Raw genomic sequence first — 15946 nt, forward strand, 5'->3', positions numbered from 1 at the left:
GGGGTTAACCTCAGCTGACCACAATTCAACAAAACTAGAAATCAACTAATATGGTTTTTCTTTTCTAACATAAAAAATATACATGGTTGGGGGAGGAAGTCACACACACAAAAATCAAAGTAGTACAGATTGTACTTATGTTAAAGCTATAACAAGTTATAGGGAATCTTAGCATAGGGTTAAGCAAATAGATCAGAATAGAATGAGCTCAGAATCAAGCACTTATATGGTAACTGAATGACAGGGTAGCATTTGAAAATACTGATACTTGGAGGAACACCAATACACATACAAAAATAAACAAGATCCCAAAATCACAACATAAGCAAAATTCAGATGGATTAAACACCTAAACATTAGAAACAAAAATTCTTTAACTTTTATAAAGATGTAAAGGAGATATCTTTATGACATTTCCTATACAAGACCCAGAAAGCACTATTATGAAAAATTGGTAAGATTTCATTAAAATTAAAAACCTTTATTTAAGGAAACTCCACAATCAAATACAAAGATAAATCATAAACTACAAAAGATAGTTGAAACAGAGATAACAGATCATTAGTTGGTATTCAAAATACATAATACCAGAAATTGATAAGGGAAAGACAAAACATAATGGAAAAATGGAAAAAGGTATGGCCTCAGAAATCACACACTGCATTTCCTCAATCTCCTAGTAGTTATACAAGTCAGCACTATTCAATGTGTGAGACTACACAAGGGCATGAGTACCAGGAGACAGACCATTGTGGGCACGTGGAGGTTAGCTACCACATACACAAAACAGTATTTTGTAGTGCTCTGAAAACATACATATGCATTAAAAATATAAGAACACAAACTAGAATATACACCACTTCTAGGACAATGGCTGCTTCTGGGGAGAGAAGAAGGGACGGGATCAAAGAGGTAACAAAAGTTTCAAATGCATCTAACAACATTTACAAATATACATAGATCTGAAGAAAGTATAGTCAAATGCTAACATTTATTAAATCTGCAAGGTGTGAATATATCCTCTAATATTTTACTCTTATGTTTGAAATATTTCAATAAAAGTTTAAAAATAATGAACCCAAAGAAATGGAAATAAAGTTTGCTTTGAACATGTTTATTTCTGTGTATTTTAAAAACTGCAATTTTGATGACACATAAGAAAAATATTTTTCTAGTATCAAAATAAGTATCTGTTTGGTATAAACACACCATATGTGTTATCTTTAACTTAAAAAAATTAGTCAAGAACTGTGACTTAATATACTAAACAATAGTATTCTTTGTCCATCTATTTGTCCCCTTTCATAATCCCCCTGTAGAGCTTTAGAATATAGTTCTGTACACATCTCCATATCTACAAAAGAATTAAGATGCCATATAAAGGTGTCTGTAAGTTTTGGAGAATTAGTTGGCTTAATCACTGACACATGACAAAAATCAACAAAAAAGAGATAGAACAACATAAGATATGGGACAAGTAAAGTAGAACATTGTCATTAAAGTCAAATAATATGAAACCAATCACATCGCTTAATCCGATGCATTAAAAACAAAGTATCTTTAGAATTACATTTAGAATTTAGAATTATTATGTGCAAAGTTCAAAAAGTAATAGTACAGAGTCATAATTTTGGTAAGGCACTTTAAAGAGAACAATCTAACATACAACATCACAAAGCAATTAACCTGAGAAATAAACAGGGAAAAAATATATGTATACACATTCTTTCCAGACAGGCTTTCATTTTCTGAAGTAAAAGCTTTTAAAAAAGCATCATAAAGAATAAAAAATATTTATCATATACTTTAAAAAATTGTCATCAGTTAAATTTCAAATTCCTGTAAAGAATTTGTCTTCCTTCAAGTCAGTGAGGTTCTGATTCAAATATTTTTTAGAAAAACAATTATAATTTTCACACAAAAAAACAGCTTTTAATCGTATTGTCAACTCTTTTACTCAACAAACAGTTACTGGTTGTTGTATGACACTGTCATTGTTCTAGGTGCTAAGGATAAAGAAGTATGTAAGACACAATCATTAGTTCCAGGGAACTTGGCCTAGAGGAGCTGGGCCAACACTGGAAACCTTAACGTTACTTCCCTTGGTCCATAAAATGAAGCTCAACTTCAAACTCTGGCATTCTTAGCATCTTCTTGGAAATCAACTAGAATAATGGTCTACCTGGTTTTTTTCTACTGGTAACACTGTAGCATTATTAACATTATCTACTGATGAAATTAACTTTCATAAAAGAGTCTATGAAAATTTAGAGGACAGGAAGTATTTAAAGATAAATATTGGCAAGCATCAAAAATATCATCGGTATTCTGCTTTCACAAAAGTGAGAAAACCAAGAAAATGTCATTCTGAATACACAGAACTGCTGGAGACAATCTTATACTTATGGTACACGTGCAAACATCATAAATGAGGAAGTATGAATTATTACACAGCAAATCAGTTGTCAGGCTTCAAAGAATCATAGCCTTCTTTCAAGAGGTCCCGCCACGTTTTAAGGAAACGTGCATTTTCTGTACATTTGAAGGCAAGCTCTTCCACTTGAGCTGATACTGCAGATGTGGCTTCAAGAAGTTTGGTTAATGAAAATGCTGCCTAAAATGTAAAAAAAAAAAAAAAAAAAAAAAAGAGTCAAACAATGTACGTTTATCTTTCAGATTTTCATCTCATTTTATAAATAGTTAAAAACAGCTTAAAACCTTGACTCCCATGCCCAACTTATTTTCCATAAAAGTAAAAAAACCTTCAAACTAAAACACTAAAACACTAGCTTTTTCAGAGAACCTAAGAAATTCTTTAGTATGAAGTAAGCTTTGAGGAAATATGTCTGCTGGAAAGATATCCATTATGCATCAGACATAACAAATCAGTACTTTTTTTTTTTAATTGAAAATACACCAGGAGCACCTGGTTGGCTCAGTCACAGACAGCAAGTGACTTCTGATCTCAGCGTTGTGAGTTCAAGCCCCACGCTGGGTGTAGATTGCTTAAAAAAAATAAAATCTTTAAAAGAAGAAAAAGAAAGAAAATACACTAGACTCATTTAGGTCTAAAAGAGGACTTGGATCCCCTGACACTAAGTACCAGAAGTATCTGAAGGACTCAGACTTACTTCATCATAAACAACTCACTGATATTTTGGTAGCAAGGGTATTGTCCCACTAATTTTACCTGTGAACACTATTTAGACCATGAAAATGTATAGACCAAAGAACAGGTACTCTGAACGGACAAATACATCAACAAAATAAAAACAAAAGCAGCATACAGAAAATAAGAAACTCTTGGTGGAATTCACTTTTTATTCAAACGTTTTCTTCACCTAAAATATAAAATAACACTGTTCCTAGATAACCTATCAGCAGTCCATGCTACATATTCTCTTGATACCAGGCTTGTTCAGCAAAAACTGAAGCTGTATCAGCACTTTAGTCATCTTAAAAAAAAAAACAACAACTTCTTAAGCAATGAGAGATAATCGAGTTCATTCCCCAGCTTCCAATCTGCACGGGAGGGTCTATCCCACAAACTTCTCCCAGGAGGATTACATCTACATACCTCATTCACTTGACCCACCCAAGAGTCCTTGTATACTGAAACTCCGCTGGGATGTGTGTGTGTGCGTGTGGCAGTGGAATTCGAGATTCAACAGAAACCATACTACGCACTCTAGCAATCATAGGGAGGGATCTTTGACTTAGCCGTTAATGAAACCAATCTGGACTCCAGGCGCCGTTAAGTAACCCCTCCAAACTGGGTCCAGGGGGAAGTAAGCCTGAGCCAGGCGCTAATAGCATTGCCAGCTGGCTCTGGCAGGTGGCCAAGTAGAGCAGCGGGATCTTAAGACGCAAGGAAAGAAATCACAGCCTGATCCTATGCACCAACAGACAAGGAGGAGAAATAGAGGACAGGCGCGGCCAGCACAAGTCGGCGCAGCAGAGCTGCGTGGTTTCAGGTTACAGAGGATGATTGAAAGCAAGAGGCGAGACAAAAAGAAAACAGTGAGGGGTGGAGCGGGTGGAGGGATAACCCCTTATTCCTCAAAACTAATTCTAAAGGCCGAGTCCTCAGGGATGGTGGACAAGCGGCCTCGGGTCTCCCGTTTACCTAACCCACCCCCTAGCCCACACTCAGGCGCAGAAGGGCGAGAAGCGGATTCCTACTCCTTCCCTCCCTTGCACAGCAACGGTCTGTCTTCCAACAAGGGCCGAATGGGGACGCGCCCCGAGACCTGTCGAGCGACACTCACGTCTCCAATCTGCAGCTCCACTTCCTCCAGAGGGTCCACCGTTCGGCCGCTGCTCCTGCTCGGAACTGGCCAGCCCAAACTCAATGGAACGCCGGGGGAAGATGCTGACGAGTCGTCTGAAGACGAGGAAGAGGAAGGAGGCGGCGGGGGAGGCGAAGAAATCCTCACCTCCTGAGGGGCTGCCATTGAGCAGGGCTGGCACTGCGGAATCGGACCTTAGCAGCCGAACCGACACCAACTGTCTTTCAAACTGATCGCGCCCTACACCCAGAAGCCCCGCCTCCTCCCGCCTGAAGTCCGGATCTGTCTCCTTGTGGGTCTCTGCCCAAGTCCGCGAATACCAGTCATGTTTTCGGGACAGCCAATCACCTTGGGCGGCTCATCGCTCCTGCGCAAACCTCCAGTCAGGCTCAGAAGACGCTTCAGTAGAGGACTACAACTCCCAGAATCCTGTATGCGTCGCTCCACCTCCCACTTCTTCTGATGCGCGCGCGTACACCATGGGATCTGTGGGTCTCTCTCGCCCGCACTCCTGCGTCCTCACCACGCTTTGGTGAGACGCAAACCGAGAACCAATCCTCAGCCTGAAGCCGGGATCGTGCTGGGACTTGGAGTCCCTTTCCTTTTCCTCTTTGGGTACGTGACCCGGATGTCTCTGCCTGCCGTAGCGTCATGTGTGGCGCCGGCGCACAGCGAGAAAGAGGCGGGAGCACACTGAAGCCAAAGGCGTGGGCAGAGCTGGGAGGCAAACTTCAGCGGAGGTGTTGCTCTTTCTCGGCAGGTGATGGCGCCCCCCGCGGCCTAGAGGTCCCGCGCCCGCGGTGAGCCACAGACAGCCCTTCCAGTTGTGTCCCACCGACAGTCCTGGGACCAGTGAATATGTTGGTGCCTCTAGCCAAGCTGTCCTGCCCCGGTGAGAGGGAACTTCGGGCGGGGATAAGTGGAGGAAGGTCGAGGAGTTAGGGCGAAACGGGCAGGGCTACCCCTGGGGGGATCTAGACACCTACCTCTCTTCACCTGCCCTCCTGGCTTCCTCAGGTTAAACTTGGGCAAAGATCACGCTCTCTACACCTGGCAGTGGACCCTAGATTCCTCCCTATAAAGTTGTCCCAATTGGAAGGATTGACAACTAGGCTAAAGGTCATGGGCGGAGGAAACTTAGCAACACGGCCCTCCCGTGGACTCCCGAACTGAATCTTCCAAATCCTGGCCGTAATTCTTATTCCAAAGCTCAGGTGTTTTCTGTTGCATTGTTGGAAATGCATAAAATAATATTTGCACAGTTCTTTTTCTTAGTCATGTCCTGACTTTCGTCTTTGCAGCCATACATCCTAGTCCATTCTTAAGAATTTGAAGTCTGATCTGCCACACCATGATTAACATTCATCTGCGCTGCCCAAGTCACCAGATTATATCTGGAGCCAGGAGTTTTTCTACATTGTCTAAAATTAACTTTAGAGGCTTAACGTGTTATGGATGCTCCTAGAACCATCACAATGACTTGTGAAAATACCTCATTACCTTCCCTTTCCCTTATGTAAAAATAATAATAATGCAGTTGGATGGTCTTTGTTTTGTTTTACTTTAAAACAAAGTTTAAACATTCAAAAAGATTCACTACAGGATCTTGCATTTTGTCACATTTGGTTTTGTTTTTTTTTTCCTTTGGTTTAGTTTCTTTAATATATGGTTATAGAATAAATAAGTATACATAATGCAAATTCAAGGATGTTCTTATTATGTACATTCATAAAAGTAGAAATTTGTCAGATTTGTGCACCATATGTTAAATTAGAATTTTATTTAAAGTTCCTGATACTCGTGAATGTATTACTACACCTAATGTGTAGATACAGTTTATGTTTTGTGAAATATCAAAGTAGTCAGATACTATTTGCCCTACTGCCTAATTTAGCTGAAATCATTCTTGGGCCAGGTGTTAACTACATTCCACCAAAATTGGCATTTCCATTTTCCATGGATACTTAAATCATTGCCATTTTCATAGCTCAGTGTTAACACTACCGGCCGCAAAGAGGTGGACATAAATGTGTTAGCAGTGTGACTTTGAAATGGTGATGTTATGAGTTCAATGGACTTTTTGACCTTTCTTCTCTACCAAAATCCAGCCAAGGTGTCTAATCGTTCACATATCTAAAGTGGAATGTCAGATTTGTTTTCAGAAAGGGAGTAAAGGTTGTGACTTTTTAATTTTTATCCTGTGGGGGAATCAAACTACCCCGTTCCAAATATTTTCAAAAAAACAGTCAGCTGTCTGGGCCACCTGGGTGGCTCACTGCCTTCGGCTCAAGGCTGGAATCGAGCCCTGCATCGGGCTCCCTGCTCCCCTGGGAGCCTGCTTCTTCCTCTCCCACTCCCCCTGCTTGTGTTCCCTCTCTCGCTGGCTGTCTCTCTCTGTCAAATAAATAAATAAAATCTTTAAAAAAAAAAATAGCTAGCTGTATAAGCAATAGAATTACTTTTATCTGATACCAGATCTGATACAGTTTTCAGCAGCAAATAACTTTTACACACTAAACTACAATACATCATAAGACAAGGATTTTAATATCTTTTAATAATAAATAATACAAATAATTATTTAAGTATTCTTTTGAATGATGATAAAGCAATATTTGAACTCTAGAACTGAATTACCCTATAGTATATTTATATGTATTATGTACATTGTTTCAAGATTTAGGAAAAGTTACCTAATAATTAAAAAATTATTCCCAATAGTATAATTTTTAGTATGTCTTTGCAATAAGAGAAAATTAGTTTCCTTGCCACTTTAAGATGATCAAAAATAGATTTTTTAGTGTTTAAAGCCTTTAGAGTTCAGGCACTCTAAATCTCTTCCCTTCCTGTATTCATCACAATCTTTAATTATTGATGTCGGATGCCAGATTTTTGCTTTAAAAAAATTATTGGAAAGAGTAAAACAGAAAAGTATTTTAATTCTGCAATTAGGTGCTAAAGAATAACTAGGCTATGCCAGGCTGTTAACTCTCCATTTAATCAGAAAAAAGAAAGAAAGAAAAATCTTGTTTTCATCACAGCTCAGTTTCCATTACTTCACAAATCATTTCAAATCCAATTATAGTCTCAGAGCTTGACTGATGTTGGAAGGATTGAGAGCTTGGGTGTGATCGTCTGATTTCCTACCTATCTACTGTAAATGGGGATTGTAGCTGCCCCACAATTTTCATAACATCATGAAGGAAAAGGCATGGTATTGAAAATTCTTAACTGTTCAGTATGTCCATTAAAATGTAAATTTTATTACATTTTACATTTCAAATCCATGCAAAAGTCTTTGTTGATCTTTATTAATTATTTGTTACAGTCCATGTTTAGAAACTTGTTCATTTGTAGATACATGCTTCATTGTAAGAGACAAGTTAAAAACGAGGCAAGGCTTCATTATTATTATTGCTCTATAAGCCAGGTTAGTTTTTGGAAATTATACCAGAGATTTGCAGGTTCCTAAATTACAGTGAAAATTGTAACTAGGAAGATATGTAGTTATCAAATATGTATTAGCCACTTATTTTGCGCAAGACTTACACTAGATTCTATACTATAGTATGTCTATACCATAGTATTTCCAAGGCAAAATGACCATAAACTTTAGAACTGATGGGGTGACAGTTTTAATGAATTCAGACACAATGTAGACAAACTCCAAAACCTATGCACTTAACCACTGCCTTTTTCCATATTGCCTTTTGTATTTGTCTTGTTTTTAATTAATAAACAATTTTTGTCAGTATTAGGCTTAAAGAAAAGTTGAGCAGAAAATACACAGAGTTTCCATATTACTTTCCCCCATTGCCTATTAACATCTGGCATTGGTGTGAGCCAATTTTGATATATCATTATTCAAGTCCATGGTTTATATTAGAATTCGCTCTCTCTATTGTACATTTTATGTACATTCAACAAACATGTATCCGCCATTAATTACATTATCATATAGTATAGTTTAACTGTCCCCCAAGTCCCCTGTGTAGCACATATTCATCCCTTCTTCCCTCTTGCTGAACCCATGGCAACCACTGATATTTTTAATGTCCCTATAGTTTTACCTTTTCTAGAATCTCATATAGTTGAAATCATTCAGTATGTAGATTGGCATTTTCACATTGGCTTCTTTCAATATGCATTTAAGTTCCCTACATGTTTTTTCATGTCTAATAGTTCATTTCTTTTTAGCACTAAATAATATTCCATTGTATGTATGCATCCCAGTGTATCTGTTTATCCGGTCACCTATTGAAGGACATCTTCCAAGTTTTGACAATTATGAATAAAGCTGCTGTACACATTCATGTGAAGGGCTTTTTTTTTTCAACCTAGATTTTTTTTCCTTTATTGTGAAAAGAACTCTTAACATGATATAGACCCTCTTGACAATTTTTTAAGTGTACATTATTGGTGACTATAGGTAGTGTTGAACATCAGATCTCTGGAGCTTATTCATCTTGCTTGACTGCAGGTTTTCGTGTGGACATTAATTTTCAACTCATTTGTGTAAATGACAACGGGTACAACTGCTGGATCATTTGTTAAGATATGTTTAGTTTCATAAGAAATGCCAGAATGTCTTCCAAAGTGGCTGCACCATTTTGCATTCCCAACAGTAATGAATGAGAGATCCTGTTGCTCCACATCCTTGTCTTCTTATAATCTTTTTTGTGTGTGATTATAAATCTTTTTTAATAGCAGTTTTATTGAGATATGTCACATACTATACAATCATACATACAACTCAGTGGTTTTTAACATAAACACACAGTTGTGCATCACCCGGAAAAGAAACCTCACACCCATTAGCAGTCACTCTTCAACCTCTCCAGCCCTAGGGCAACAACTAATCTATTTTCTGTCTCTCTAGTCAATTCTGGATAGTTCATACCGATGGAATCATATAATATGTGATCTTTCATGGCTGGCTTCTTTCACTTTTTTTTTTTTTTTAAGATTTTATTTATTTATTTGACAGAGACAGCCAGCGAGAGAGGGAACACAAGCAGGGGGAGTGGGAGAGGAAGAAGCAGGCTTCCAGCAGAGCAGGGAGCCCAATGCGGGGCTCAGTCCCAGAACCCTGGGATCAGGCCCTGAGCCGAAGGCAGACACTTAACGACTGAGCCACCCAGGAGCCCTGGCTTCTTTCGCTTAGCATAGGGTTTTCGAAGTTCATCCATATTGTAGCATATATCACTGCTGAATTTCTTTTTGTTGCTGAATAATATTCCATTGTATGATTATATCACTTTTTATCTGTTCACGAACAGACATTTGGGTTTTTTCTATATTTTGGCTGTTATGAATAATGCATCTGTAAAGATACATATACAAGCTTTTGTGTGTTTTCATTTATCTTAGTTATATACCTGGGAGAGAGTTGTATGGAAACACTATGTTTAATGTTTTGAGGAACTGGTAGACTGTTTTCCAAAGTGGCTGCACCATTTTACATTCCCGCCAGCTGTGTATGGGGGTTCCTCTGTCTTTTCTTGTCTCTCACAACCTTGCTACTTTCAATATATACTAGCCAGGCGCATTTTGTAGAATGTCCCTCAATCTGAATTTGTCTGATGATTTCTCATGTTTAGACTGAGGTTACAGGTTTTGGGGAAGTATGCCACAGACATAAAGAGCCCTTCTTATATCAGGGAGCATGTGATACCAACATGTCTTATTGCCAGTAATGTTAAGTTTGATCATTTCTGCTATATTTCTCCACTGTAAAATTAATATTTTTCCCTTTTGTACTCTACTTGTTAGAAGCTAGTCCCTAATTGCAGTCTGCACTCAAAAGTGGAGAAACAAATAATCTGGGGATGTATCAACATGATCTTTTATACTTTGACTTTTCCTGATAAAATCATAGACCAAATGGAATTCATTTGCGTAGAAAGAGAAAGGTATACTTTTTTCCAAATGAATTTCTCCCTGTCTTTGACCATTTAGATAGATCTTCTCCCTGATTAGAAATGGCATCTTTAGCATACAGCAAATCCTTATGTGTATTCTATTTCTGAACTCTTTATTTCTTTCCTTTCCTTTGAATATTCTATCCCTTCTCCTGTAATAGACTTTTAATTACTATATAAATATAAGTTTTGTATCTGTCAGGGCTATTCCCAAGGGAGTATTCTCTGTCCTTTTTTTTTTTAATATAATGGGAAAGAGTATCAAGGGGAAGAATACCAGAGAAGAGAGACAGAAATTGAAGATACAGGAGAAAGGGAAGGCTTCAGGTGGAGGGATGTCCCTATGAAAATGGGAGGGATAATTATCATCATCATTAATCTAAGTAGAAAGATATCTGTTATAGGGGCGCAGCGGTTAAGCATCTGCCTTCGGCTCAGGGCGTGATCCCAGCGTTCTGGGTTCGAGCCCCACATCGGGCTCCTCCACTAAGAGCCTGCTTCTTCCTCTCCCACTCCCCCTGCTTGTGTTCCCTCTCGCGCTGGCTGTCTCTCTCTGTCAAATAAATAAATAAAATCTTTAAAAAAAAAAAAAAAGAAAGATATCTGTTATAACCTGAGAAAATGAACAAAGAGTGGACACTAATACAGATTACATTAGAAGTTCTTGCCAGGGAAATAGGAAAGTTCCCACTTAATTGCTTCTATCTTTCTATGATGTTTGGTGTGTTAGAGTATCTGCTTCAGATAGGGGAAGGATGGAGCTCTAGTGGCGCAATCGGTTAGCGCGCAGTACTTACACAGATAGGAGAAGGAGGAGGCAGAATTGAAGGTTTAAGGACAACAGGTTTAATGAACATTATTGCAGATAAATCTTTGCACACTTCTGTTAATTTCTATTTGCTAACTTAATGAATATGTACATTTTTAAGGCTCTCAGAAGATACTGCCATACGGGAGAGTCAGTTTTTTAAAAAGCTGACCATAAAGCCTAGTTTGCCCACGTTGTCCCAGCATAATCATTAATACTGCCCATTATTACTCTCAAAAGTATCCAGTTTAGGGACACCTGGGTGGCTCAGTTGGTTAACCATCTGCCTTTGACTCAGGTCATGATCTCAGGGTCCTGGGATCGAGTCCAATGTCAGGCTCCTTGCTCAGCAGGGAGCCTGCTTCTCCCTCTGCCTGCTCTTCCCCCTGCTTGCATTCTCTCTCTCTCTCTCTGACAAGTAAATAAATAGAATCTTTAAAAAAAAAAAAGTATCCAGTTTGGTTGATAAATTATATATGGTCATCCTATTTACAGGTTAAGCTTGATATGAACTAAATTGAATAAATTAATTTATTAGATACTTTTTAAATATAGTTTGAGAACATTGCCTTATAAGAAGAAGGTAAGTTCTTCTAGGAAATAGTACAGTCTGTTTCACATCATATCACAACTAATGGCTCAACAGCATAGATCTAACTATTCAGTGTCTGCAGTGCTGATATGGTGAGAATATAAACACGAATTTCCAAGTGTAAGATATCACATGGAGTCATACAATTTTAGATCAAAAAGTTACCTTTGAGGTCATCTAGTGCCCCTTTCCTTTTTCTTTTGGATGAGGAAACCGAAATCTAGAGAAGTTAATGATTTGTTTAAGGCTAATTGATAGAAAATTAAGCAGAAACCAGATCTGATTCCTAATCCTAGAATTTTTTCCTTTTAAAAAAATGTTTTTTCAGTCTGCTCTGAGGAAAGCTAATTGAAAAAATAATACTAATGTTCATAATTTTTGTGCAGCATATCAGTGCTTTCATGCCTTAAAAATTAAGAAAAATTATCTACCTCTATGTCATACAAGATGGTCTTCAACTTCTGTTGTACCTCGAATTACTACCCACTATACTATTTATCCCCGGGATAAGGACAAGCGATGGGAAGGTAAGTAATAATTTCTATAGACGTGTTGAGGCTTTTCTAGATACTTTGTATCATTTTGTGGAAATATTTTTCATGATAGTGTAAAATCATCTAATAATATTTCATAGCTTTACCAAATCTATTACATATTGATACTGAGTTAAGAAAATATCTGTGAAGCTTGTAGTAGTAAATCTCAAAGTCAAAAGTTGGTTTATGGAAGCAAAAATAAGATATACACTGAAACAGAACCTAAGAGAACATCCAATTAATGCAATAATATATTTAGTATAATTCTCATACAAAGCAGATGGGCAATTTATGTAAATGCTCTAAAGCATAGTGAGTGTTTGTAACCCAGTTTGTAATTTTTATCAGATCATATTCATCCCAGAATTTTCATGTATTTTTTAAATCCTTTTTTCCTCCCAGGAATGAACATGGAGAGGTTTGCAGAAGAAGCAGATGTAGTTATAGTTGGTGCAGGCCCTGCAGGACTCTCTGCCGCTATTCGTCTAAAGCAGTTGGCTACTAAACATGAAAAGGACATCCGTGTGTGTCTAGTAGAGAAAGCTGCTCAAATAGGAGCTCATACTCTCTCAGGGGCTTGCCTTGATCCACGTGCTTTTGAAGAATTATTCCCAGACTGGAAGGAGAAGGGAGTATGAAAAATTGGTTTTTATACAAAATATAATCTTTATCGTATCTCTATTTCCAAACTACTAGAATATGGAAAACCCTTTTTATGTAATTCTGTCTCTTAGAGGATTGTTACAGATAAGCATTTTTTAACTTAAAAAGAGCCAAAAAATTGAATCGTATCAACTATACTTAAAATTTTAAGATATTAACTCATATACCCGTATAATGCCTTCTACATGCTTTATTTATGTACTGGATATGTGAGAAGGCCTTATCTTGAGAAGATATTAGAGTATTTGTACCAAATAGAATGCAGCATTTTGATTTTGAGGGTATTTCCTAACTTGTTCTATGGGTGTTTATATCATCGTTCTTAATAAAGTTGTTTGTAAATTTCCTGGGACATTGTAATATCTAAAACCCAAAGAGGATAATCTAATCAAATGTTCTAAAGAATAGATTAATATGGCCTCTCATAACCTAAGAAGAAAAGGCACTCGTACGATATGCAGAGAACTGAATGTTAATTTTACTGCTTTCATAATTTGTATGGGTTTGGTTAAAATCTTACACTTTACAAGTCTTAGCTTTTTCTTCTATAAGATGGGTTATGTTATGCCTGCCAAGGTTAGAATATTCATCACCTGTGAATATACTTTGTTAAGGTCAAAAATTATAGGATTTCTGTATTATTTCTATATGGCGTAAATTGAATTCCAAAAATTTCATCTATGCTCTTCTTTCTAAAATACCAAGCTCCTTTAAACTAGAAATACTTTAGTTAAATCTCATTAACTTTCTCTTTTCAATATTATACCAAAAATATATTATTGAATTACTATTGACATAATAATCAGTTGTAATAGAAGAAGGTTTTCAGAGCCCTATATAACTGAGCAGATACAATCCATGACATAACTGTTAATTGGAAAAATAAAATTTCTCTTATGTTTTCATCAAGCAGGAAGTTACAACTTGGAGCGAGCACCTAGGCTAAACTCCCACAGTGACAGGGAGACAGGAAGCCATGTCCAGGATGTCTCCAAGGTCCCCGAGAAAGATTTCTGGGATGTAAAACTGGCTTATTTAGGTTCTAAAAAGATTCCTATACATCTCAAAGAGACAAAGAGGATTTACAGTTCCAAGTTTTCTAAAGGAAATGATGAAAGAAAAGTGAGGAGAGTAGTTCACTTTCCCATTTGACAGTTGTTGTTTTGTTTTTTTTTGTATTTACCATTACAAATATGAACTAAAAATTTCCTTCTCTTTCCTTCTTTTGTTTTCAGGCTCCACTTAACACTCCTGTAACAGAAGACAGATTTGGAATTTTAACAGAGAAATACAGAATTCCTGTGCCAATTCTTCCAGGTAAGGTATGATAAATATTTGTAGAATCAGAGAATTCTGCACCTGGAGGGAACCACATTTCATGTGGTAAAATCTCTTCTTTTTACAGATGAGAAAACTGGTGCCCAGAGATATGAAGGACTGACCCAAAGTTATATAACTAGCTTGTAGTAAAACAGGACTAGAACCTAGTTCTTTTGTCTTCCAGTCTAGAAGAATTGTAAGGCAACCCAGAATGTTAATTTAGTGTTGTAATGGTTTTTTAATTTAAAAATTAGAGCTCTATGCCAAAGTTGTAGAATATAAATGAAATTATGACAGTAGGATGATGTGTATATTTACACAGAAATTATACATTGCTTTGAATTTTTAAATTAAATATTTATGTTTTTGAGATGTTTTATTGATAAAATGTCTGATAAATTAAGCATATATTTGTAGGTCTTCCAATGAATAATCATGGCAATTACATTGTACGCTTGGGACATTTAGTGAGCTGGATGGGAGAACAAGCAGAAGGCCTCGGTGTTGAAGTATACCCTGGTTATGCAGCTGCTGAGGTTTGTATGGTTTTATTTTGTTTTTAATATTTACAGAACTAATCTCTTTTTCTTTTGAATATAAACCAAGAATGGTACAGAGGTAAAGAAATAAATATTTAGAAAAGCCACAGGATTTTAGAATTGTAAGACTAGAAGGAATCTTGGAAAGATCTAATCCAAAGAGTACTTGAATTCCTGATCTCTTACGTGTATCACGTGATTGTCTAATTTACGACTGAACACCATCGGGGATGAGATCATCTCTGTCTGACATTTGGATTGTTGATAATACTGTCTTTCTTCTGTTGAATAGAAATGTATCTTCTGTTTTACAGTACATAGAACAAATCAATGCCCTCTTCCAAGGACAGTTTTCCAATTATGATTATGCCCTGCTCTCTTCCCCACTTTCACTCTGGTGTTGTTTTCTTTCCTAGGTTAAATATTCTCAGTTCTTTTCAGCCATGATGTTATGTATAGTTTGAGTTCCTTCAGTATTCTCAGTGTCCTCTGAACACATTCCCTTTATATCCCCTTTATAAAGTGGCATCCACAATATAAAAACTACTTCAATCCTAGTGTAGAGCAGGGCTCTTGCTTTCTTCATTCTAGAAACTGTTCTTCTATTAATTCTTTCCAAATAACTTTTTTGGCAAACATATCATACTGTTGACTCTCACTAAGTATTATTGGGGAAATGATTAAAAAAATCTGCCAACCCAGAAAAATCACCTCTATAAATTATTAAAAAGTTTTATTATTTAATAAGCATTAAACCAAGACTGCAGTGCATGTCACAGGCAGTCTGCTAGGGAGATTGCCAAGACAGAAAGAAATCTCACCCTCCTACATAGCCACACAGATACAATCCATTACATACATGTTAATTGTCTTTATCCAGAGGAAAAGTAAAATTTCTTGTATCTTTTTGACAAGCAGGAAGTTACAACTGGGAGCCAAGCACCTAGCCCAAACTCCTATAGTGACAGGTAAACAGGACGCCATTCTTTTTGGTGTTCACATTTCAAATATGTCTCCAAGGCCCCTGGGAAACACATTTCTGAGACGCAGATCTGGCAGGAGTCTTAAATAAGACTTTCAGAAACATTCCTATATCTCAGAGAGACAAAGAAAGGGTTTGCAGTTAACTTTTCTAAAGGAAATGATTGGAAAAATTGACAGGAGGGGGAGTTTTTTTGGTTTTGGCCTTGGGGAAAAATAAAAAAATAGTTTTTGTTTTTAGTCTTATAATATGTAAGTCAAATAAAACAGATAGGTTTCCTGGTTAAAATGTTCTTG

At 37.0% G+C, this 15946-nt stretch overlaps 2 protein-coding genes across 2 annotated transcripts in view; one reads left to right on the forward strand and one right to left on the reverse strand.

The window, feature by feature from the left end:
- Nucleotides 1-465: 465 nt before the first annotated feature.
- CUNH4orf46 (chromosome unknown C4orf46 homolog) lies at nt 466-4892 on the reverse strand. Its single transcript, XM_026499563.4, has 2 exons — nt 4269-4892; nt 466-2614 (listed from the first exon to the last, which is right to left on the reverse strand). The coding sequence occupies exons 1-2, from the start codon at nt 4452-4454 to the stop codon at nt 2459-2461; spliced, it is 342 nt and encodes a 113-aa protein (XP_026355348.1). The 5' UTR covers nt 4455-4892; the 3' UTR covers nt 466-2458.
- Nucleotides 4893-4920: 28 nt separating this feature from the next.
- Nucleotides 4921-15946, forward strand: part of ETFDH (electron transfer flavoprotein dehydrogenase) — a 33027-nt gene continuing 22001 nt past the window's right edge. Inside the window, exons 1-5 of the mRNA XM_026499561.4 lie at nt 4921-5181; nt 11997-12137; nt 12549-12778; nt 14045-14126; nt 14547-14665. Of these exons, the coding sequence (XP_026355346.1) occupies nt 5148-5181; nt 11997-12137; nt 12549-12778; nt 14045-14126; nt 14547-14665 (606 nt within the window). The 5' untranslated portion in view covers nt 4921-5147. The remainder of the gene's footprint in view (nt 5182-11996; nt 12138-12548; nt 12779-14044; nt 14127-14546; nt 14666-15946) is intronic.

Source organism: Ursus arctos, unplaced genomic scaffold (genome assembly GCF_023065955.2).
Source record: "Ursus arctos isolate Adak ecotype North America unplaced genomic scaffold, UrsArc2.0 scaffold_11, whole genome shotgun sequence".
In the NCBI taxonomy this organism is placed as follows: domain Eukaryota; kingdom Metazoa; phylum Chordata; class Mammalia; order Carnivora; family Ursidae; genus Ursus; species Ursus arctos.

Excerpts from the sequence above, each read along its gene's own strand:
- CUNH4orf46 (XM_026499563.4), bottom strand. The coding sequence starts at position 4,454 with ATGGCAGCCCCTCAGGAGGTGAGGATTTCTTCGCCTCCCCCGCCGCCT. Across the intron at positions 2,615-4,268 it reads TGGAGCTGCAGATTGGAGAC|GCAGCATTTTCATTAACCAA; the intron begins GTGAGTGTCGCT and ends TTTACATTTTAG.